The sequence below is a fragment of the Lagopus muta genome, chromosome 7 (genome assembly GCF_023343835.1).
Source record: "Lagopus muta isolate bLagMut1 chromosome 7, bLagMut1 primary, whole genome shotgun sequence".
Taxonomy (NCBI): Eukaryota; Metazoa; Chordata; class Aves; order Galliformes; family Phasianidae; genus Lagopus; species Lagopus muta.
This window is the reverse complement of record NC_064439.1, coordinates 41,183,967-41,201,317: the sequence shown is the minus strand read 5'-3', so window position 1 is coordinate 41,201,317 and position 17,351 is coordinate 41,183,967. Positions and strand designations below refer to the sequence as shown.

Below are 17,351 nucleotides of genomic sequence, written 5' to 3'. Positions count from 1 at the left end.
CTTCGCCACTCCAAAGAGTAATGTTTTGCACTATGCACTGTAATTAAAGATTATGCATGGTAAAGCTGTAGAATGGAATCAGCAGTCATTTGTAATATACACCAATTATCATCAGAGGGGATTATTCTCTTGCTGCTGGGTGATCCGATTGTTGTGTGTTAGCCATCAGATGAGAACTATTCATCTGGAGGTGTTTCTTGCTAGGTTGCTCTTCAGGCATAGCATTTAAACAGTGGTGTAACAAAATGTTACAGCAAAACATTTGTGTACCATCTGTGTTAAGAGCCCAGTGAAGGCAACTTAAACAGTGCTGCTGAACTGGACTGGTTTTTAGCTTGGAAGCAGTTGGGTGTTTCTTAATTACACAAGTGCTGCTTTGCACCATCCTGAAGTGAGAGTGCTTCACCACGCAACAGTGCTTGATGTACAGGTGGCCTGAACTGGCAAGAAATCACCCTTCACCGTGTTTGGGGATGCTCCCTAGTAAAAAGAGCCCCAGGACCAACGGGCATCACCACCATGGTGAGGCAGCAATGCAGACAACATGTGTGAGGCACTGGTAGCCTGTTGGCCTGTGGGCACAGCAGGCATAATAGCTTAAACCTCAGCAGAAGGCTCCTCACTTCTCATGCACACTGAGAGGTACAAGCACTACAGGGACAAGTAGCATCAGGAAGATGATACAGAGATGAGTGCTGGTCCCATGTTTAGACATGCAGACTATGTGTGTGATCCACAGAAGCTGGTGGCAAATGTCCCTGCCCAGCATCTTTAGGCACAGAGCAGAGGGGAGCTGTGCCTGTAGTGCTGGCCCAGTTTCCCCCACTCCTGTTTTACCCTTTGTGTACAGTTGTATTTCAAGTAAAATAGCACAGAGGCAAGTTAAGGTACATGCAGCTTACCGCACTGGGAGGGAGATTTAAAAAACAGTAACTCTCAGTAGTAACAAAGAGTCATTTGCCTGACTCCAAGGAGCATTTTCTGCTGATTTCATTGAGAACAGACAAGAACAGGGCAACTGTGAAAGACTACGTAAAACAAACACGAGTCCTGTTGCCTTGTAACATGTGGGAACAGCTGCTGTGCTGTCACACAAGGTGTGGGTTCTGCTTTGCCACTTTGTTTCTGCAGAATTGTTCCAGACTTTCACCCGCTCAGATATTTTGGCAGAAATGTCTCATTGTGGAAATACTGGTTCATTTTATTCATTACTAATCACATAAGTGACTCAAAATAGTTTTATTTATACTTTTTCTAGCACTATTATACTGTAATATTTGATAGTAGAATTTCTGATGCCCATGGGTTTTCTACACCCCTGGGTTAGCACGCCTGAGGATAATTTACTGTGTACATCCTATGTAAGCCTAAATATATGACTGAAAAAATAAGAATCCTACCTCATGAAAGAGAGCAGGGCAATAAGTCAGTGAGTACAGCTGCTTTGTGAAAAGCCAGGTTTGAATACTAGCTGAAAGCATTACAGACAGGGAGAAGGAACGTGTTCATTACTTTGGGAAGTAGTGCTTGGCGTGCAGAAAAAGAAATGTGATCCAGCCACCTGCTAAGGAGTTCCCCTGGATCAGCTGAGCTGCAGTGTGTTGTACCTGGAGATAAGTACAGCAGATGAAACCTCTCAGACTGAACTTCAAGCATTTGCATTTTTTTCTGCATTTTTTGAGGAAGGCTCATAGGGAGCAGAGTCAGGTAGGCTGAGTCACAGGATTTGGAGTCAGCTTTGATCCAAATATGTAGAAACAGCAAATCCAAAACACGGGGCAGGAGGGTACCTTTGCTTTGCATTGGGCTACAGGACGCCAGTTCTATCAGTGATGGATACAGGGTCTGAAGAAAATCTCTGTAGCACGTGCAGGTTAATGGTTGCCCACAAAACATCCACAGGCCCCATAGGAGCACTGTCATGGTGCAAGGCAGCAACTGCCGTTGCCACTAGAGGGCAAAAGCCAGCGGCTGCCTCTGCATCTCAGGGATGTCACTTCTTATAGGACCTGTTTCTGGGTGATGCCCATCACTTGAATGTTGCAGGAAGAGCTTTAAAGCCTCCACAAAACCTGGGAATTAAACATTTTCAGACAATGATTTAGTTCCAGTGGAAATATATATATATATATACTTGAATTAAAAACTTCCCCTGCCCTTAAAACACAACACCAGCATCTGAAGATCAGAGTAGTGATGAAGGCCTCCCATTACATGGATGTCCACCCACGTTCAGCATGAAGTTCTGCAGGGTCCCTCAGTGAGTACTGGTGAATGTAGTCCTTGCAGAGCATTTCATCATGATACGGCGCTCTCTGAGCACAGTGAAGTTCAGGACAACAGTTGCCTCAGCCTTGAGCTTAGAAGAGTCCAAATGGATCTGAAAATATATAGATCACTCTTGTCTTTGGCGTACTTCTAAGTGGCCTTGTGTACATGCCCAGGCTGACCTACAAAATGAATTTCATAGTGCCACTCTGTACCATAAGTCTTGCCTTGATCTTGTGGCTCCAAAGCCTCTAAACCCGTGGCCCTTATAGCACAGAGACAGGTTAACATTTGTGTTTTCTACCATTTCCTGCAGGCCTCCCCAGCTGCTCTAGCAAAAAGCGTTTTGGCTGAAGTTCCAAACCAAGTCGTGGACTATTACAATGGCAAAGGGATAAAACCAAAATGTGTCTCAGAGTACGAGTCTTCCAGGACACTAGCTCCATGAACCTGCCTGCACTCTTTTACAAAATCAAATTAAAAAAAAAAGAAATGCTACTGTCTACAACTACTGTACTTAAAAATGAAACAAACAAAAAGAATAGCACGTTTTGGTGATTTTTAACTAAAATAACCTTCTTTTTTTTGTTTGTTCGGGTTGGTTTTTTTTTGCATGTGTAGCCCAAAGGCTTAAATCTGTGTTATTGTTGAAACCTTTTTATGAGGAAAAAAAGTCCAGAAAAAAAGAGTGAACTCTTTCCATTACAGCATGTCTCCTTGAAATAAAAAGTTATCTGTATCTGTTTTTTATACAGGTTTGTTGAAATTTTGCTAAATTTCTTATCTTTACACTATAAAGCATTTTGAAATATTTATTGAGAGTCGATAGCCAAAATGTATTTGGTTTAATCTGCTATGAACTGAGAGATTTTTCAAAATGGCAGATGCATGAACTGTATTTTGCATGTTTAAAATAAAAACAACACAGTTTTGCAGTTGTTGTCTTTATTTCTCTCTCTGCCACAACATCTTTATTTCTCTCGCTGCCTGCTTTCAACTTCTGTATTCCAACAAAGGGGTAATCAGTTATTTCAAGAGATATCTAGTCCTGAGCATGGGCACTTCTACCATTACCAGTCTGTAATATGGGTACCCAAACATTCCCACTCAGTCTGTGGCCTGAGCCACACTACAGAGTGTTCAGACCATAGCTGTGAACAGATCTGGCTTGGAGGGCATCATGCATCAGGACTGCATGAAAACAATATGCCCACGTAATCCAAACGATCTGGCTGGCTTTCCAATGTGTTGGTTTTGGCTACCCAGATTTAGAACCTATGATGTTTGGGAATTCTTGTTTTGTTTCATTTTTGTTTTGTTTTGCTTTGTTTTTAATCTTGCACCCAGTATCCAACTTCGTGTGACACATTTTCTAAAAGAAATTTTGCATGGCCTGATTTTGTGGCAACTGAAAATTGATACTTGTCACACACAGCTGTTGTGTGCGATAGAAGAACTGATTTCATATCAAAAAAATACATAAGAGAACAAACAAGAACACATTAGCAGTGGATTGATTTTTTCTATTGGAATATTAAAACATATTCACCAATGAAGAAATTAGATCAGTGTTAGTGTTTGAATTTTGGCTTCTTCATTTGCTAGAAGACAATAGAGAAATACGTAACTTGCTCAAAGTTAAGGATGATGTTTGACCTAAAATAACTTTGTGTGGGACTGTCCAAAGGGCACAGCATTGGATGAGCAGTACTCCCACTGAAGTGAATACATTTGTGTTGTGAGTCCCAGAAGAAGCCATTTGGGGCCAGTGTTGAATATTCTGGGAAATCTCACCTGTAAGCAGGCTTCTTTGGTTTTAGACACACATATTTTTCAGTTTGCAGGTAATGTAGAACTGTAATTCCTTTGTTCTCATTTAGAAGTAAACTTCCATGAGATCGGCTTTGATTCATTTTGTACCATAAAATGAAGGCCACAGGATAGCCAAGACATGGGGCTGTCTTCGCAGCACATTCAGTTCTGCTCCATCCCACAGAGCAATCTCTCACACTTCCTAATGAAGATTTCTTCAAGTGATCAGGTATTGAACAGCAGCCAGTTTTACGTGGTAAAATGTATAAACTGTGTGAAGATGACCCAACTGATAGATCTCAAATCAGAGCTGCTCCACCAAGTTATCTAAGACACCTGTAGCTTCATATTCCTATTTCCCCCTCTTTTCCTTCCCACTTCTCAGAAGGAGTATTTCTCCACTGTTAAAGCACATGGCTGAAAAATCAATGGATCAATGTTCTTTGCTCCTCTATGATATTATTTTGTAATCTTGGGAACGTTGTTTAACTTTTCTGTGCCTCAGATTCCTCGTCTGCAAAATGAAGATCACTGCTGTGAATTCACAAACATCTCATAATGGTACTGGGGGATTTTTGTATTTGAAATGTGTTTTGAGATCCTCAGAGCCATGATGGTGCTCTTGTAACATAAAAAATATGACTTTACCTGGCCACGGACTCAGAGATGCAAAGGGCAGCTGAAGAGTGGCCAGCCTTTTTTGTTGTTTGCCACACTGAAGGAAAGGAAAACAAGTTTCCAGCAAGAAAATACAGAAATAAGATAAACAGTTCTGGCACATATGATCCCTCACTAAATGATTTATGGAGTGTTCACAGTTGCATGGAATCGAGGATTTACAGCTTGTCCTTAGCAAAGATGTTACAAGGAGCATCTATAATGCAGCATCACACATGGTTTAGGTGGTTACTGTATGCTGAGCTATGTAACTCACCAGGCATAACTCACCAGTCATCTTCATGTATGTACTTGGTCTACCTAAGTGTCTGAAGACAATCATAGCTGCTACGCATCTTTCTGTTTACTTCACATGATCCAGATCAGAATGCTGTCTACTTAAAACCAAAACATCACCAGTGGGGACAGATCTGCAGTTGTGCACCAGCCCCCAAGGTGTTTGAAAGAACACCTCCATGATATTGAAAGCTCAGTTGGAAATCTCCCTCAATCTACTCGAATTCCAGCAAATAAGCGTGCATAATAATGATGGAATCACAGAATGGTTTGGGTTGGAAGGGACCCTAAAGCTCACTCAGATCCAGCCCCCTGCTGTGGGCAGGGCTGCCACCCACTGGATCAGGCTGCCCAGGGCCCCATCCAACCTAACCTTCAGAATCTCCAGGGATTTCCTGGAAAAGAAATGAAGAAATGAAAGAATTTTCAGTGTCCCAGCTGATACAGTGCAATATGATGGTATTGGCTTTGTGCAGAGTAGTATCATTAAATATATGAATATATCAGTGAAATGATACTTAGGGTTTAGCAAGGCCCTTCTGCCCTTAGGCTAAGCTGCTGTCATTTCTCCTGTAGATATTAAATTTCTACTGGTTTTATGGATCATTTTAAATTCTGAAAACGACTTTATTATAAATTATATCTTGCCCCTTCGAGGTAATTGATAGTCTTCACTGCCTACTGTAATTCTGCATCCATTCCTATTGCCTCTTCAATCCAATCCAATACCCAGAAGTCCCAGAATATTCAAGGTATTCATCATCCCTATTAACCCAGAAATATATTAATTTCTCTAATTCTTGAGCTAGAAATGAAGATGAGTTATATTTTTAGTTATGTAGGGTAAACTAAATCTACTAATGAAAAAATTGCTAATACACTGCTAATTGCTTACTTATGTAAGGTAAAAATCTATCTGTAAAACCCTCACTGTAAACAGCAATATTGTGTTATACAGCATTTGATGAAAGAGTCCACAGGCATGTAAGAAAATGAAATGACGATAATTGTGCCTCTTTAAAACATCTTCTAATTTAATTTGCAAATATAAAGGCACACAGCTGATGACAGCTGAGAGGTTCCAAGTTTCATCACTTTGAGTCATTCTGAGTGCGGGGGAGATCACTGGTCCTACCTAAGGCTTGCTTTAGGTCACAGAGGTGATATGGCAATAAGTGCTCAGGTGGAAGGCCCCTGACTCCTAGCAGATGTACCTGATAGCTCTGCAGATCTCCATCACTCACCTGCATTCCCTGGGTATATGTACATGGGATGGAAGGGTATCCAGCTCACTGAGCCTTACTACGATACTGCAGTAAGATGTTTGCTGACAAGACAAAACAGAGCTGCCTCTTTCAGCACGGCTCCCCAGCCACACAAGTTTACACCGGAAGGTACCTGACTGGTTGTTCAGAGTGAACTTTCTCACCTGACATTATAAGACTTGCAGTCACCCTGCAAGATCCCCAAAACATACAAGTGAAAGCTAGCTGCCTTCTCCCTTGTGAAGATTGCAGGTTCAAAAGTATTGCTTTCATTCATAGAATCACTGAATCATGAAGGCTGGAAAAGATGTATAAGATCACCTAGTCCAACAGGCAGTCTACCCTCACCATGCCCACTGACCACATCCCTCAGTGCCACATCCACACGGTTCTTGAGCACTTCCAAGTACGGTGACTGCACCACCTCCCTGGGCAGCCTGTTTTGCTCTCTCTGAGAAGGATTTCTTCCTAATACCCTACCTGAACATCCCCTGATGCAACTTGAGCCATTGCCTTTCATCCTATGACTGGTACCTGGGAGAAGAAGCTGATCCCCACCTCACCACAGCCTCCTTTCAGGCAGCTGTAGAGAGCAATCAGGTCTCCCCTGAGCCTCCCCTTCTCCAGACTGAACAATCCCAGCTCCCTCATCCCACAGTTCAGGCCCCAGCACTTGGTCATGTTAATCCCCGATCATGCATTTTTATGGACTACTCAAGGCAGCAGGCAGTTATTTTGCAATAGGCCTTGTTTCTTTCCCTTCCTTCTCCAAAAAACTGCTAACCATTAATACAGCCGTGCAAATATGTTTCACTGCTGTGAAACAGGCAGTTCTTGTCCCATGGATTCCTGGGTATACAGTTTGTAATCTGACTGCTGCAGCCCCTCACCGAAGCACCAAGCTGCAGTAGCAACGCTGGCTGGTGCCCAGACAGCCCTCTTCTCTGGCTGTAGGCAGGCTCCATGACGGACACATCACTTCATCCTGCTGGGTGCCTTGGCTCCGCATCTGTGAAATGGGGATAAGTGGCATCGCACTGCTTGCTGCACGGTGTTCAGAAGTTGGGAATTACCAAGTTGGGATCCGTGCTTCCCCATGCACAGCAGTCCTGTGAGGGCAGGGATCCCGGGACACGTTACCTCACAGAAGCGCGGGAGGTGAACGTGAGGCCGAGGCACACGGGTGGAAGCTGCGGGCAGCTTTGTGAACATTCAGGCACCGACACACACACCCGTCCCACAGAGCGGCAAACAAAACGGAAGAAAACAAAACGCAGAAGCAGAGGGTGACTTCGGCCGCCCGCACTGCTTTATTGCGCCTTCCCGCTACTCGCAGCCTCACACCGGCTCCGCCACACCCCGCGGCGCCACACGGATCGCCTCGCTCCTCCCGGCGGAACGTTCTTCCCGCACCGCACGGAACAGTTCCGCGTCGGACCGGGCGGTGCTGCGCTTCCGCCGGCGGTGGCGGCATGGCGGGCTTGGGGCTGCTGGCCCGGCTCGGTGCACGGCTGCGGGCGGTGGCGGCGGCGCCGGGGAGGCCGCTGCGGGCGGTGACGGCGGCGTCCGGCCATAGGTAGCGAGGCATAGGCTGCCGGGTCGCGGGGGGGAGGGAGGGCTGCGTTGCGCACATCATCCCCAGCGCTGCCGCTCGAGGCCTGGAGGTGTTGAAGAACCGTGTGGGTGTGGCACTGAGGGACGTGGGTAGTGGGCATAGTGGGGGCGGGATGGCCTCTGGACTGGATGATCTTAGGTGTTTTTTCTGGCCTTAACGACTCTGTGATTCTAAGGGTCAGCTGTTTGAGTGACTGTGGTTGAGTAGCTTGCTGGCATAATGCCTTTGTTACTGCATGCTGTATTGTGCAGCGATACAGCCTTGTATGTAGCGCATCACAGACGTACACGTCTTGGGTCATTGAGCTGATCAGACACCCAAACTGTTTCCCACTCCTGGAAAGCTGGCAGCTGGGCTTTGCAGCCAGGCCTGTGCACGATGCAACATGGTGGCACGAGCATCTGTCTGAAGAGAACGAGCAGTTCCTCAGGAAGGCGGCAGCGGAGGAGTACAGAGCGCAGACAGTCAGCAAGCTGTGCCCACTGAAGGACGAGCCGTGGCCACTGAATGAGTGGAAACCAGGTGAGAAAACCTTCTGAAACACCGAAGTGGAAGTGAAATTATCCTTGTTGCATTCAGTAATACCAAAGTTCTGCAGCCTTTTTGTCTGTGACCTGTCTTTGCTCTCTGTAAGGCAAAAAAAGCACTTTGTTCCAAATTCTGTTGTCATCTACATGGGTCTTCTCATGGCTTCGCAGACTGTGTTAGGCTGTTGTCTGATGTCAAATGATGTGGCCTTTCTGAAGGGTTGAGAACTTCATGTTGTGCTCTAGCCAGTGAGACACTAGAATCACTGCAGAGAAGTGGGATGTATTATATTACAGTTCTCATTGCAGCGGTATTTACAAGAACGCTTTGAACTTTGCATGTTTTACATTCTGGGGGTTCTTTTTAGATGAGTTCTTAGCTTATTATCTGAACGTTGAGTGGCACTGGAACCTACCAGGTGCTGATTTGAACTGAAAGCTTCCCACGAGGATGTTAACACCTTGTGGTGTTTTAAATGGTTTTTAGAGAACTGATGCATTGCATTTACTTACAGGGAAATATATTTGATTTTTCAGGCATTTATTCTCCATCTGACATGTTCTGTTTTTCAAGCGGAGGACTGTGGGAAAGCACACATTTGACAGGGTGCCTTTGCCATACAGTTACAGTGCCAGAAACATGCAAAGAGAGGGGTGGGATGAACTGGAGAAGACTTTTTAATAGTTGGCTTGGTGCTAGGATTCTGCATAGGTGTTGTAATTTCACAGAAGAACATGTCTGAGACCTCACTGGCAGTTCTGTTGGTTCTGAGATGACTTCTTTCAAATGTTAGGCATGGAGTTGCATCTGTGCTCTCTTCTGATCTGCAGATTCTGTCAGAGTTGGTGTTGTTGCAGTGAAACTGGGAATGATGCCAATATGGACCAAGTCAGGAAAGAAGCACGCTGTCACACTGCTTAAGGTGAAACAAGTCATGCTGAATTTCATCCCCTTTACTGTATTCAGATTAACCAGAAGTCTCAAATGTGAAGTGTATCATTTTGCAGAGAAAGAAATTCCTTTAAAAAAAGAACACTGTGGCTTTGCATAGCACACTGTGGCTATTCTCTATATGCTAGACTTTGTATGAATAGAAGGGGTCTGCCTTCTGCCTCAAGTGTTCAGGTGCTGCAAAATTGGGCCAAGCAGAGGGGAGGTGGGAGAACAATGCGAAGTTGGATTACCCTTCCTGCTTTGCTTTTTTTTGCCACCTTTATGCACTTTCAGATTAGTTTTACGTTGGTTGCTGAATCTTTGTAGCCATGAAGCTGCTTCTTGGTATTTTCTGGCAGACATTGCTGAGATGAAACTGTTTTGCATACCTGCTATCCAGTGACAAATGGGGGCTGTGAACACCACCAGGGTTACAGGATGAAGGACCAGGAGGCCAAAACACAGGCTCTTACTGCATGCTTTGCAGCTGCTTCCTGTAGAGATTTCCATAGAATCATTTGAATTGGAAGGGACCCTTAAAGGCCATCCAGTCCAACTGCCCTGCGATGAAGAGGGACACCCACAGCTCCATCTGCTGCTCAAAGCCCCATCCAGCCTGACCTTGAATGTCTCCAGGGATGAGGCACCCACCACCATTCTGGTCAACCTGTGCCAGTGCCTCACCACCCTCACTGTAAAAGACGTCTTCCTTATATCCAATCTAAGCCTCCCTTCTTTTAGTTTGAAACCATTTCCCCTTTTCCTGCCACAGAAAGAGCCTGTCCGGTTCTTTCTCATAGTCCCCCTTTAGATTATACACATCTTGCTCACAGAAGAAGGCAATAGGAGTTCACTAGAGCATTCACAAAAATGTAGGTATCATTTTACAAGTATCTTCTCTAAGTTAAGCCTTTAATTAATTAGGAAAAGAATGTTTATGGTAAAAGGGCAACACACGGCCTTGTCTGTACACTCTATCTCCTGTTACACAAATGTGAATGAAGAAGAGAAGTACTTTGACATGCCTTCATAATCTCTTACTCAAGGACAAAAGCATGAACATCTGCTTATGCTTAAGTGATCACGATTTCCCTTTTGTTAAGGTGCAAGACTGCCATGTTTTGAAGTACATTTCAAAGGAAGAGTCAGGTGGAAAAAGAGCAAGGCTACTTGTTGGAGGGAAAAACGCATCTCCTTTTTCTGTAAGTGAACTGCTTTGGGTGTTTTTGTTGGAGTTGTTTCTCTTGTGATGACAGTGCAACAATAACACAAACAAAATTTTTCTAAAAGATGAATTGTCCTACTTGACATGTTTGGAATCTGATCTTTGTCATGCTCATGCTTGCTTATTTCCCTACTGCTAATCTCAGTCCTTGGTTAAGAGGTTTTTAGTGGTAATGCCTGCACAGGTCTGTTGAGATTGGTATTTGGCAGCTAGTTTTACTGATGAAGAAGCGTGAGATGAGTTTTCAGGAAAATGACTTAATGAACAGCAGTGATGCCACACACTTGTTTGGAAGCCCCGCACACCTGATGCGGAGTTCCCAGCCTCCTTCAGTGCTTCTGGCCACCTTTCAGAGCTGTCATCACTGCTGATGAGGGAAATTGAATTATAGATCAAGGCAGGAACAGAGCTTTCCCTCAAAGGGTCTTTTTTTCTGTGATCCATTATTTCTACCAAGTATCACTTTTCACATCTCGCAGTGTCCCAAGACTCATTTATTTGATTTAGGCAGGAAAGAAAATAGAGCTTGTGATTACTAAGCAGATTGTTTCCCTTTGAGATTCTGGCTTTTTTTTTTTTTCATTTGGTATATCTCTTGGCTTTTTTCTTCCTCAAGCGTTCAGTGGGTTCATGCTGTATTTTAACATCATTGCTTCTACTTTTTGTATGTTGCTTTGGTCCATTTCCACTTTCCAGCTGCAACATTTTTCCTGGAGAAATTGCAGCAGTGCTTTTTGTTTCCTATAACCTTGGCTTAAGACATTCGATAATTGTGAGAGTCAAACAGCTTTCAGTTTGTATTCTGCACGTTAGACTCCATACAACTGATCTCTTTGTGAAGGTGATGTTGGCTGTGATTTAGCATTGTCAGAGTCAAAATATGCAAGGGACAAAAAGGAGCAGAGAAGCACAGAGTGACATAAAAAGCCAATTCAAGCTTTTCCAGTGATTTGCATTACGTAAATGATTCTCTTGGGGATTATTTTTTCCTATTGACTTGGCTAAGCTTATCCAGGCTGGATGTGGCTCTGGCCAGCCTGGTCTGGTGGTTGGCGACCCTGCACCTAGCAGGAGGATTGAAGCTAGATGATCATTGTGGTCCTTTTCAACCCAGGCCATTCTATGGTTCTATAATTTTAATGAAGATATTGACTGAGTATCCTTGAACAGATAAATCTGTAGTGAGGACCTGGCCTAGATCTGAGCTCTGTGTAATTACCATCATCGTTGTCATCCTTATATGGACTGCAGAGATTCTAAGAGAATTTGACCTGTGTTTTCTGACCAATTATACTGCTCAGGAACCCACAGGTGATCTATTTTTCTGGTTTAACTCAGATTTGAGTCATTGTTCTCCTATGTTTATCTTGCAGCATGTTGTTTTTTTCCTCTCTGAAGTATTTGAATGCAAGAATTAAAAGAAAGTGGAATGATTCTGTGCTGTGTGAGCATAAGCACCTTATTTTCTGCAAATTCCTCACAGAAACACCTGTCTTCCTTGGGTTCCTCACAGCTGCTGATTTTTTTTTTTTTTAATTTTAATGAATTCAACCCAGTGATTCCCTCAGTAATTTCACTGACAAAGAGACTTTCATGTATTTCTTTTGAGTGTCAAATTCCTTAAAAAAATAAGAAGTGTTTGTGTTTTGCATCAAGCTAAAAAGAAATTCTGGCTGGTCTGGCCCCTTACAGCTTTTCCTCGTAGGGAAGATGCTCCAGACCCTTTGTTATTTCTGTGGCTCCCTGTTGGATTCCTTCTAAGAGTCCTTTTTGAACTGAGGAACCCAGAACTGGACACAGTGTTCTGAATGCGGCCTCACCAGGGCAGATTGGAGGGGGAGGGTCACCTCCCTCTGCCTGCTGGCCACACTCTTTTTAATGCACCCTGGGATATCACTGGCCTTCTTGCCCACCAGGGCACACTGCTGGCTCTTGGCCATCTTGCTGGCCATCAGGACATCCAGGTCCTTCTCCGCAGAGCTCATCTCAGGTCAGCCCCTAACTTGCACTGATGCATGCACTTATTCCTCCCCAGGTGCAGGACTTTATACTTACTCTTGTTAAACCTCATCAGGTTCCTCCCTGCCCAGCTCTTCAGTCTCAGTATAGTAACACTTCTTCCAAAATATTTTTATATGCTTCCATGAAGTGAGGGCAGGTTCATTTTTTTCCTCTAACATCAGAAGACGTTGTTGGTCTTTTTCAAGGAAGAACATTTGAGAATTCACGCAGTCTTCTCTTCTTGCCAGTGTTGCCTTTCAGGGGGTTTGTAAAGGCCGAGGTGGCATGGCTGCTCGGAGACACCGTGCTAAGGTAGAATAGAAAACGTAAAGGCTGGAGTTGGGTTGTGATGAGAAAGCCATTTTCTCCCTTTGATTTTCAGTTACTTTTGTTCAGCTGCAGTAGCTCCTTGCAGGCCCTGTGCTGAGCATGTGGCTCCCCTCAAAGCTCTTTGGGGAGGTTGTTGCAGACAGCGGTGGAAAAGAAGGGTTGACACGCAGACATCTAGTAGAGGGGGGATTTGCTTTGTGTTTTTATCTTCCAGTGTGGTACTGCACTTCAGTACAGTTGTCGTCCATTAATGCTTTAAATGTTCATGGTCTTTTGGGAGATTTTTGGATTTAATTGATAGCCTTTTTTAAAAAGGTAGTATTATCTGAAGCATTTTGTACTGTGAAATCCAGTTTAGAAATCACTTAAAAGTAATTAAAAGAAACATCAGCCTTCAGAAGCTGTAACCGTGTTTCCTCCTCAGGTGAGGACAGATATGTGAAGGTGGAGGTTGGGGCTTGTGGTTGAGTCAGAGCTGCTCCATCCTCTTGCTCCTTCATTTTTCATTCTCATAACACCTCAAAACTTCTTAAAACCAAAAGGAAACACAGTGTGCAGATTTTAAAAGTAAACAAAATCGGTTCTAAAGTTTGGTCTGAAAAAACAAAGTTTTTTTGCTTGAGAGATAATTGCACCAAGGTCTTGAGAAGAGAAAGTAAGTGCTGTGACTGCCCAAGTGTGGCAGCACTGTCAGATGCTTCAGTTGCTTTCTGGAATTCATTCGAAGCCAAATCAACTGCATCACTTTTTCCTGCAACCTCGGTTAAGCGTTTCTGGAAGTTCTTGCAATGCCTGACTCTGTTGGTCTGATTTTATTTGTTAAGTGGAATAAATGTAATTTGTGGTGACGTGGAACTGAATGATTAGCAGCACTGAAAAGGAGCAAATGGTTTTCATAGAATTATAAAAATCACAGAATGGTTTGGGTTGGAAAGGACCTTAAAGCTCACCCAGTTCCAACCCCCTGCCATGGGCAGGGCTGCCATCTACTGGATCAGGCTGCCCAAAGCCCCGTGCAACCTGGCCTTGAGTGCTCCAGGGATGGAGCAAATTTAAATTGTTATTTACAATTTAAATTATTATTTAAATTTCCAGAACATTTTGAAAGGAGTTGAAGTTGTGAAAAAGCACTGATACATTTTACATGTGTTGTAAATGATTGGTTTCCTCCCCATGATCTTAGAAATCTTCATTTACCTCTTGTTCATGCAATGCAGCTCTGAGCTAACTACTAAAAAAATGAAGTGCAGCCACAGGAATTATAAATGTATTTTATAGAGGGTTAAAATATTACTCTCAAGATAAAAATGGAGTATGATGTCTGCCTGAGTGGTGTTGACCATCTCTAATCACTTTCTGTGCTCTGAGTGTTTTAAGATTTATTTTTTTTTTAATGGCTGCTGTTTGTTACAGAAATCAGAGGCTGAAATGGAAATTTTTAGAGAAGCTGGAGTACCAAGGAAGCAGAAAGTTACATCATTTAATGTGACAGATGATGCCATAATTAAACCAGGTAATCTTTTTGATCAGCTGACTTTGATGCAGTCATTTACTGTCTGCCATTTCTTGTAGATCTAATCCAAGTCAAAAAGTGTGTTACATTTTTGTTTTCTATGGAATTTTGCCAACTATTGCAGAACTCTTATTTCTCTGTATGAGCACAAACAAACTTGTTTTGTATCTTTATTTGCTTCCAAGGATGTTTTTTAGCAAAGGCTATTTGATGCAGTGTGCTAACTGATAAAAATCAAGTCTGGCATGAAGAGGAAGTCTAGAGTAATTAATGGAAGCAAGTGCTTGATATATAACAGAATTTCAGGTTTTCAATACACTGATTTTTACTGAAGTCAATGAGAGAGTGTATTTTTAATCTGTAACATCCTTCACGTACCTCATCTCACATCAGTTGCTTGCTGCTGACAGACGTGTTAGCCCAGGCTTGTATGGGTCATGTGATGACATCAGGCATGTTAGCCCAGGTCTATATGGGTCATAAAATAACATTATTTAATGTGAGGATTTTTGTTCTTGAGCTATGGGGAAGGTTTACATCATTAATACGGATTTGAAAATCACGTGATGTTAGTTGTGGATATGACATGATTAAAATTTCATTTCTTTAATTGACTACAACACAGTGGAAGCTCTGCTAGAACTGTAGCTCTGTGGGTCTTCAGATTAAAATTCATTTGTAGGTAAACGAGGTTTGTTTACAATTGTGTTTGTCTTTTAAATGGTGCTTATAAAAGAATATTGCATTTGGACAAAAAAAAAATGCTGAAGGCAAATCTCTAATTAAAATTTTAACTTTGATCAAGTGGGAAATTACACTCGATTGAGTGATGTCATTGACCTGCAGTAGCTCTGGTCCTACTAAAAGTCGTGTATAGATAATTCCCAAGTGGATGTTCTTCTGTTGCAGTCTTTGGTTTAGAAACACCAAGTCCAGACAAAGAGGAGAAACTGCAAAGTTTTTTTTTTTCCCTTTTTTTTTTTAATCCCCCAACCCCCTCCACACTTTGTGAGGTGCTAGTTGTTACAAGGGGAGCATATTCTGTTTTCTTGCCAAGTTTGTTTATTGTGTCTTACCTAATTCTGTATTTGTGGCTTTTTTCATTGTCTCAAATGCAACATTTTTAAGTACAGCCCCAACCCCTCCTTCCTACTCATCTGAAATGGGGTGAGCAACTGAGAAAGGGGCTTAAGTTGCAATTAGAAAGCACCTATTTCAGTCACTTCAGAGGTTTATAAAGAAGCACAAATAATACATGGATTAAAAACAGAACTCTCTTGTGACTGTAGTCAAATGTGGATGGCAATGACTGGTATGATTTGAGCGTTTTGGCACTTGGCTCAAAATGATCTCTCCTCTTCTTTGAAGGTACTCCTCTGTATGCTGCTCACTTCCGCCCGGGGCAAGTTGTGGATGTTACTGCAAAAACGTACGTTCCCAATGTTCTCATGTATGCTTTATCCTTCTGATGGCCTGTTGAATTCTTTGTTCTGCTTTGGCTTGAATTTGCAGCTCAGCAAAAGTTGAGATACAGTTGCAATGGAAATCTACTCTGCCCTTGGTCAGAAATAGCAGACTATCTTTCTCCTCTGAAGCTTTTGAATTTTGACATGGTTTGTAAACAGAAAAAACCTGAACCCTTAGGGCTATGGTTCTGCACGTGCTATCTGTCACAAACATGATGAGTGCTGAAGGGCTTGATGCAGCCCAAGGAAGAGCTGCTCATGCTCAGTATGGGCCTGGAGGTCAGCAGTGCAGCCTGTGTGATATGTGCAGATGGGAGGAAGGAAGTGCCAAGAGGCCTCAACTCTCAGCAAAGCTGCCTAATTTTGATTTGGTGAAGAGATGCAAAGAGATTAATGATGTTGACAGAAAGAAAAGCAAAAAGATAGTGAGTACATTTAGCTGGACAACAGAACTGTCAAATTACTGGATTGTTTTCTCTCATATTCCAGCTCATCTCTTCTGCCAGCAGCAGCTAACGATCTTTTTACTTTAACGTAGGAGGAATGATTTCCTCTCAGACCACAGAATGCCAAATTAGGATTGAAGTGCTAGGGGGTGTCAGAAGAGTATCTGGCATCTTGCCACAGGAACTAGTCATGCTTCATCTGTTACATGCACAATTGCCATTGCTCAAGAGAAATGAGAGCTATCTCCATGTGTTAGTGAAGTGTTTTTGTTGCATTGTGCCACCAAGATAATATTTTCCATTTGATGTTTAGCTTTTTGTGCAATGGAGATAACACCAAACTGGCTTTGTTTGAAGTGGCGTCCATTGCAATTGTCTCACATACATATTAGAAATGCCCAATGCTACTCACAGGGCTTTGCATATATTGGGGGAAATGGACTGTTTCAACACGGCAGAATAGTCAGCTCTCATATGGCTCAACTGAATACACCTATAAGGGCACCTTATCAAGAAGTTCTCTGGAATTAGCATTTTTCTGTGTCAGATTTGCTTATGCAAACTTGCACCTGGTGCATTATTAATTCAGCATCTAAACTGTGTTCAGTGAGCAGCAGTTGGGAGGCAACGGCTTGTTTGTAAAGCAAAATACTTGCATAATCAGGAATACGAGCATTCCATGCATGCAGAGTGCATGTCACACTTGGTTAATGCAGAAGAGCTTTGTTTTTGTAGTAGTTATTTCCAAGTGCTTAGGAAGGCTTCTTGCCACCTTAAGAGATACTGGTAAGCATCTTCAGAGTTCTGATTTCTATCTCACTGTGTGCATTTGAACCTACGAGCCACCTGAGAACAGACAATGTTCCTGCCTGTGTTCAGTGATTCCATCTCCTCTTGTTAGACAGTATTTTCATCTATTTGTGTGATCCAGTTTTGGAAATTAACTGTTTGTACCACTGATACTGGCAGCATGTCATCCTGATGTACAGGTGCCC

The 17,351-nt window shown here is 43.0% G+C and overlaps 2 protein-coding genes across 8 annotated transcripts in view; both read left to right on the top strand.

Annotated features, from left to right (window-relative positions):
* Positions 1–3,186, top strand: part of CPNE4 (copine 4) — a 269,020-nt gene extending 265,834 nt beyond the window's left edge. For all 6 annotated transcript variants that reach the window (XM_048951294.1, XM_048951295.1, XM_048951292.1 and 3 more), the window contains one exon: positions 2,585–3,186. In XM_048951294.1, the coding sequence (XP_048807251.1) occupies positions 2,585–2,716 (132 nt within the window). In that variant the 3' untranslated portion in view covers positions 2,717–3,186. The remainder of the gene's footprint in view (positions 1–2,584) is intronic.
* Positions 3,187–7,753: 4,567 nt separating this feature from the next.
* MRPL3 (mitochondrial ribosomal protein L3) overlaps positions 7,754–17,351 on the top strand; it is a 48,928-nt gene continuing 39,330 nt past the window's right edge. For both annotated transcript variants that reach the window (XM_048952027.1, XM_048952026.1), the window contains exons 1-6: positions 7,754–7,875; positions 8,258–8,436; positions 9,273–9,364; positions 10,479–10,577; positions 14,345–14,444; positions 15,813–15,873. In XM_048952027.1, coding sequence (XP_048807984.1) covers positions 7,772–7,875; positions 8,258–8,436; positions 9,273–9,364; positions 10,479–10,577; positions 14,345–14,444; positions 15,813–15,873 — 635 coding nt within the window. In that variant the 5' untranslated portion in view covers positions 7,754–7,771. The remainder of the gene's footprint in view (positions 7,876–8,257; positions 8,437–9,272; positions 9,365–10,478; positions 10,578–14,344; positions 14,445–15,812; positions 15,874–17,351) is intronic.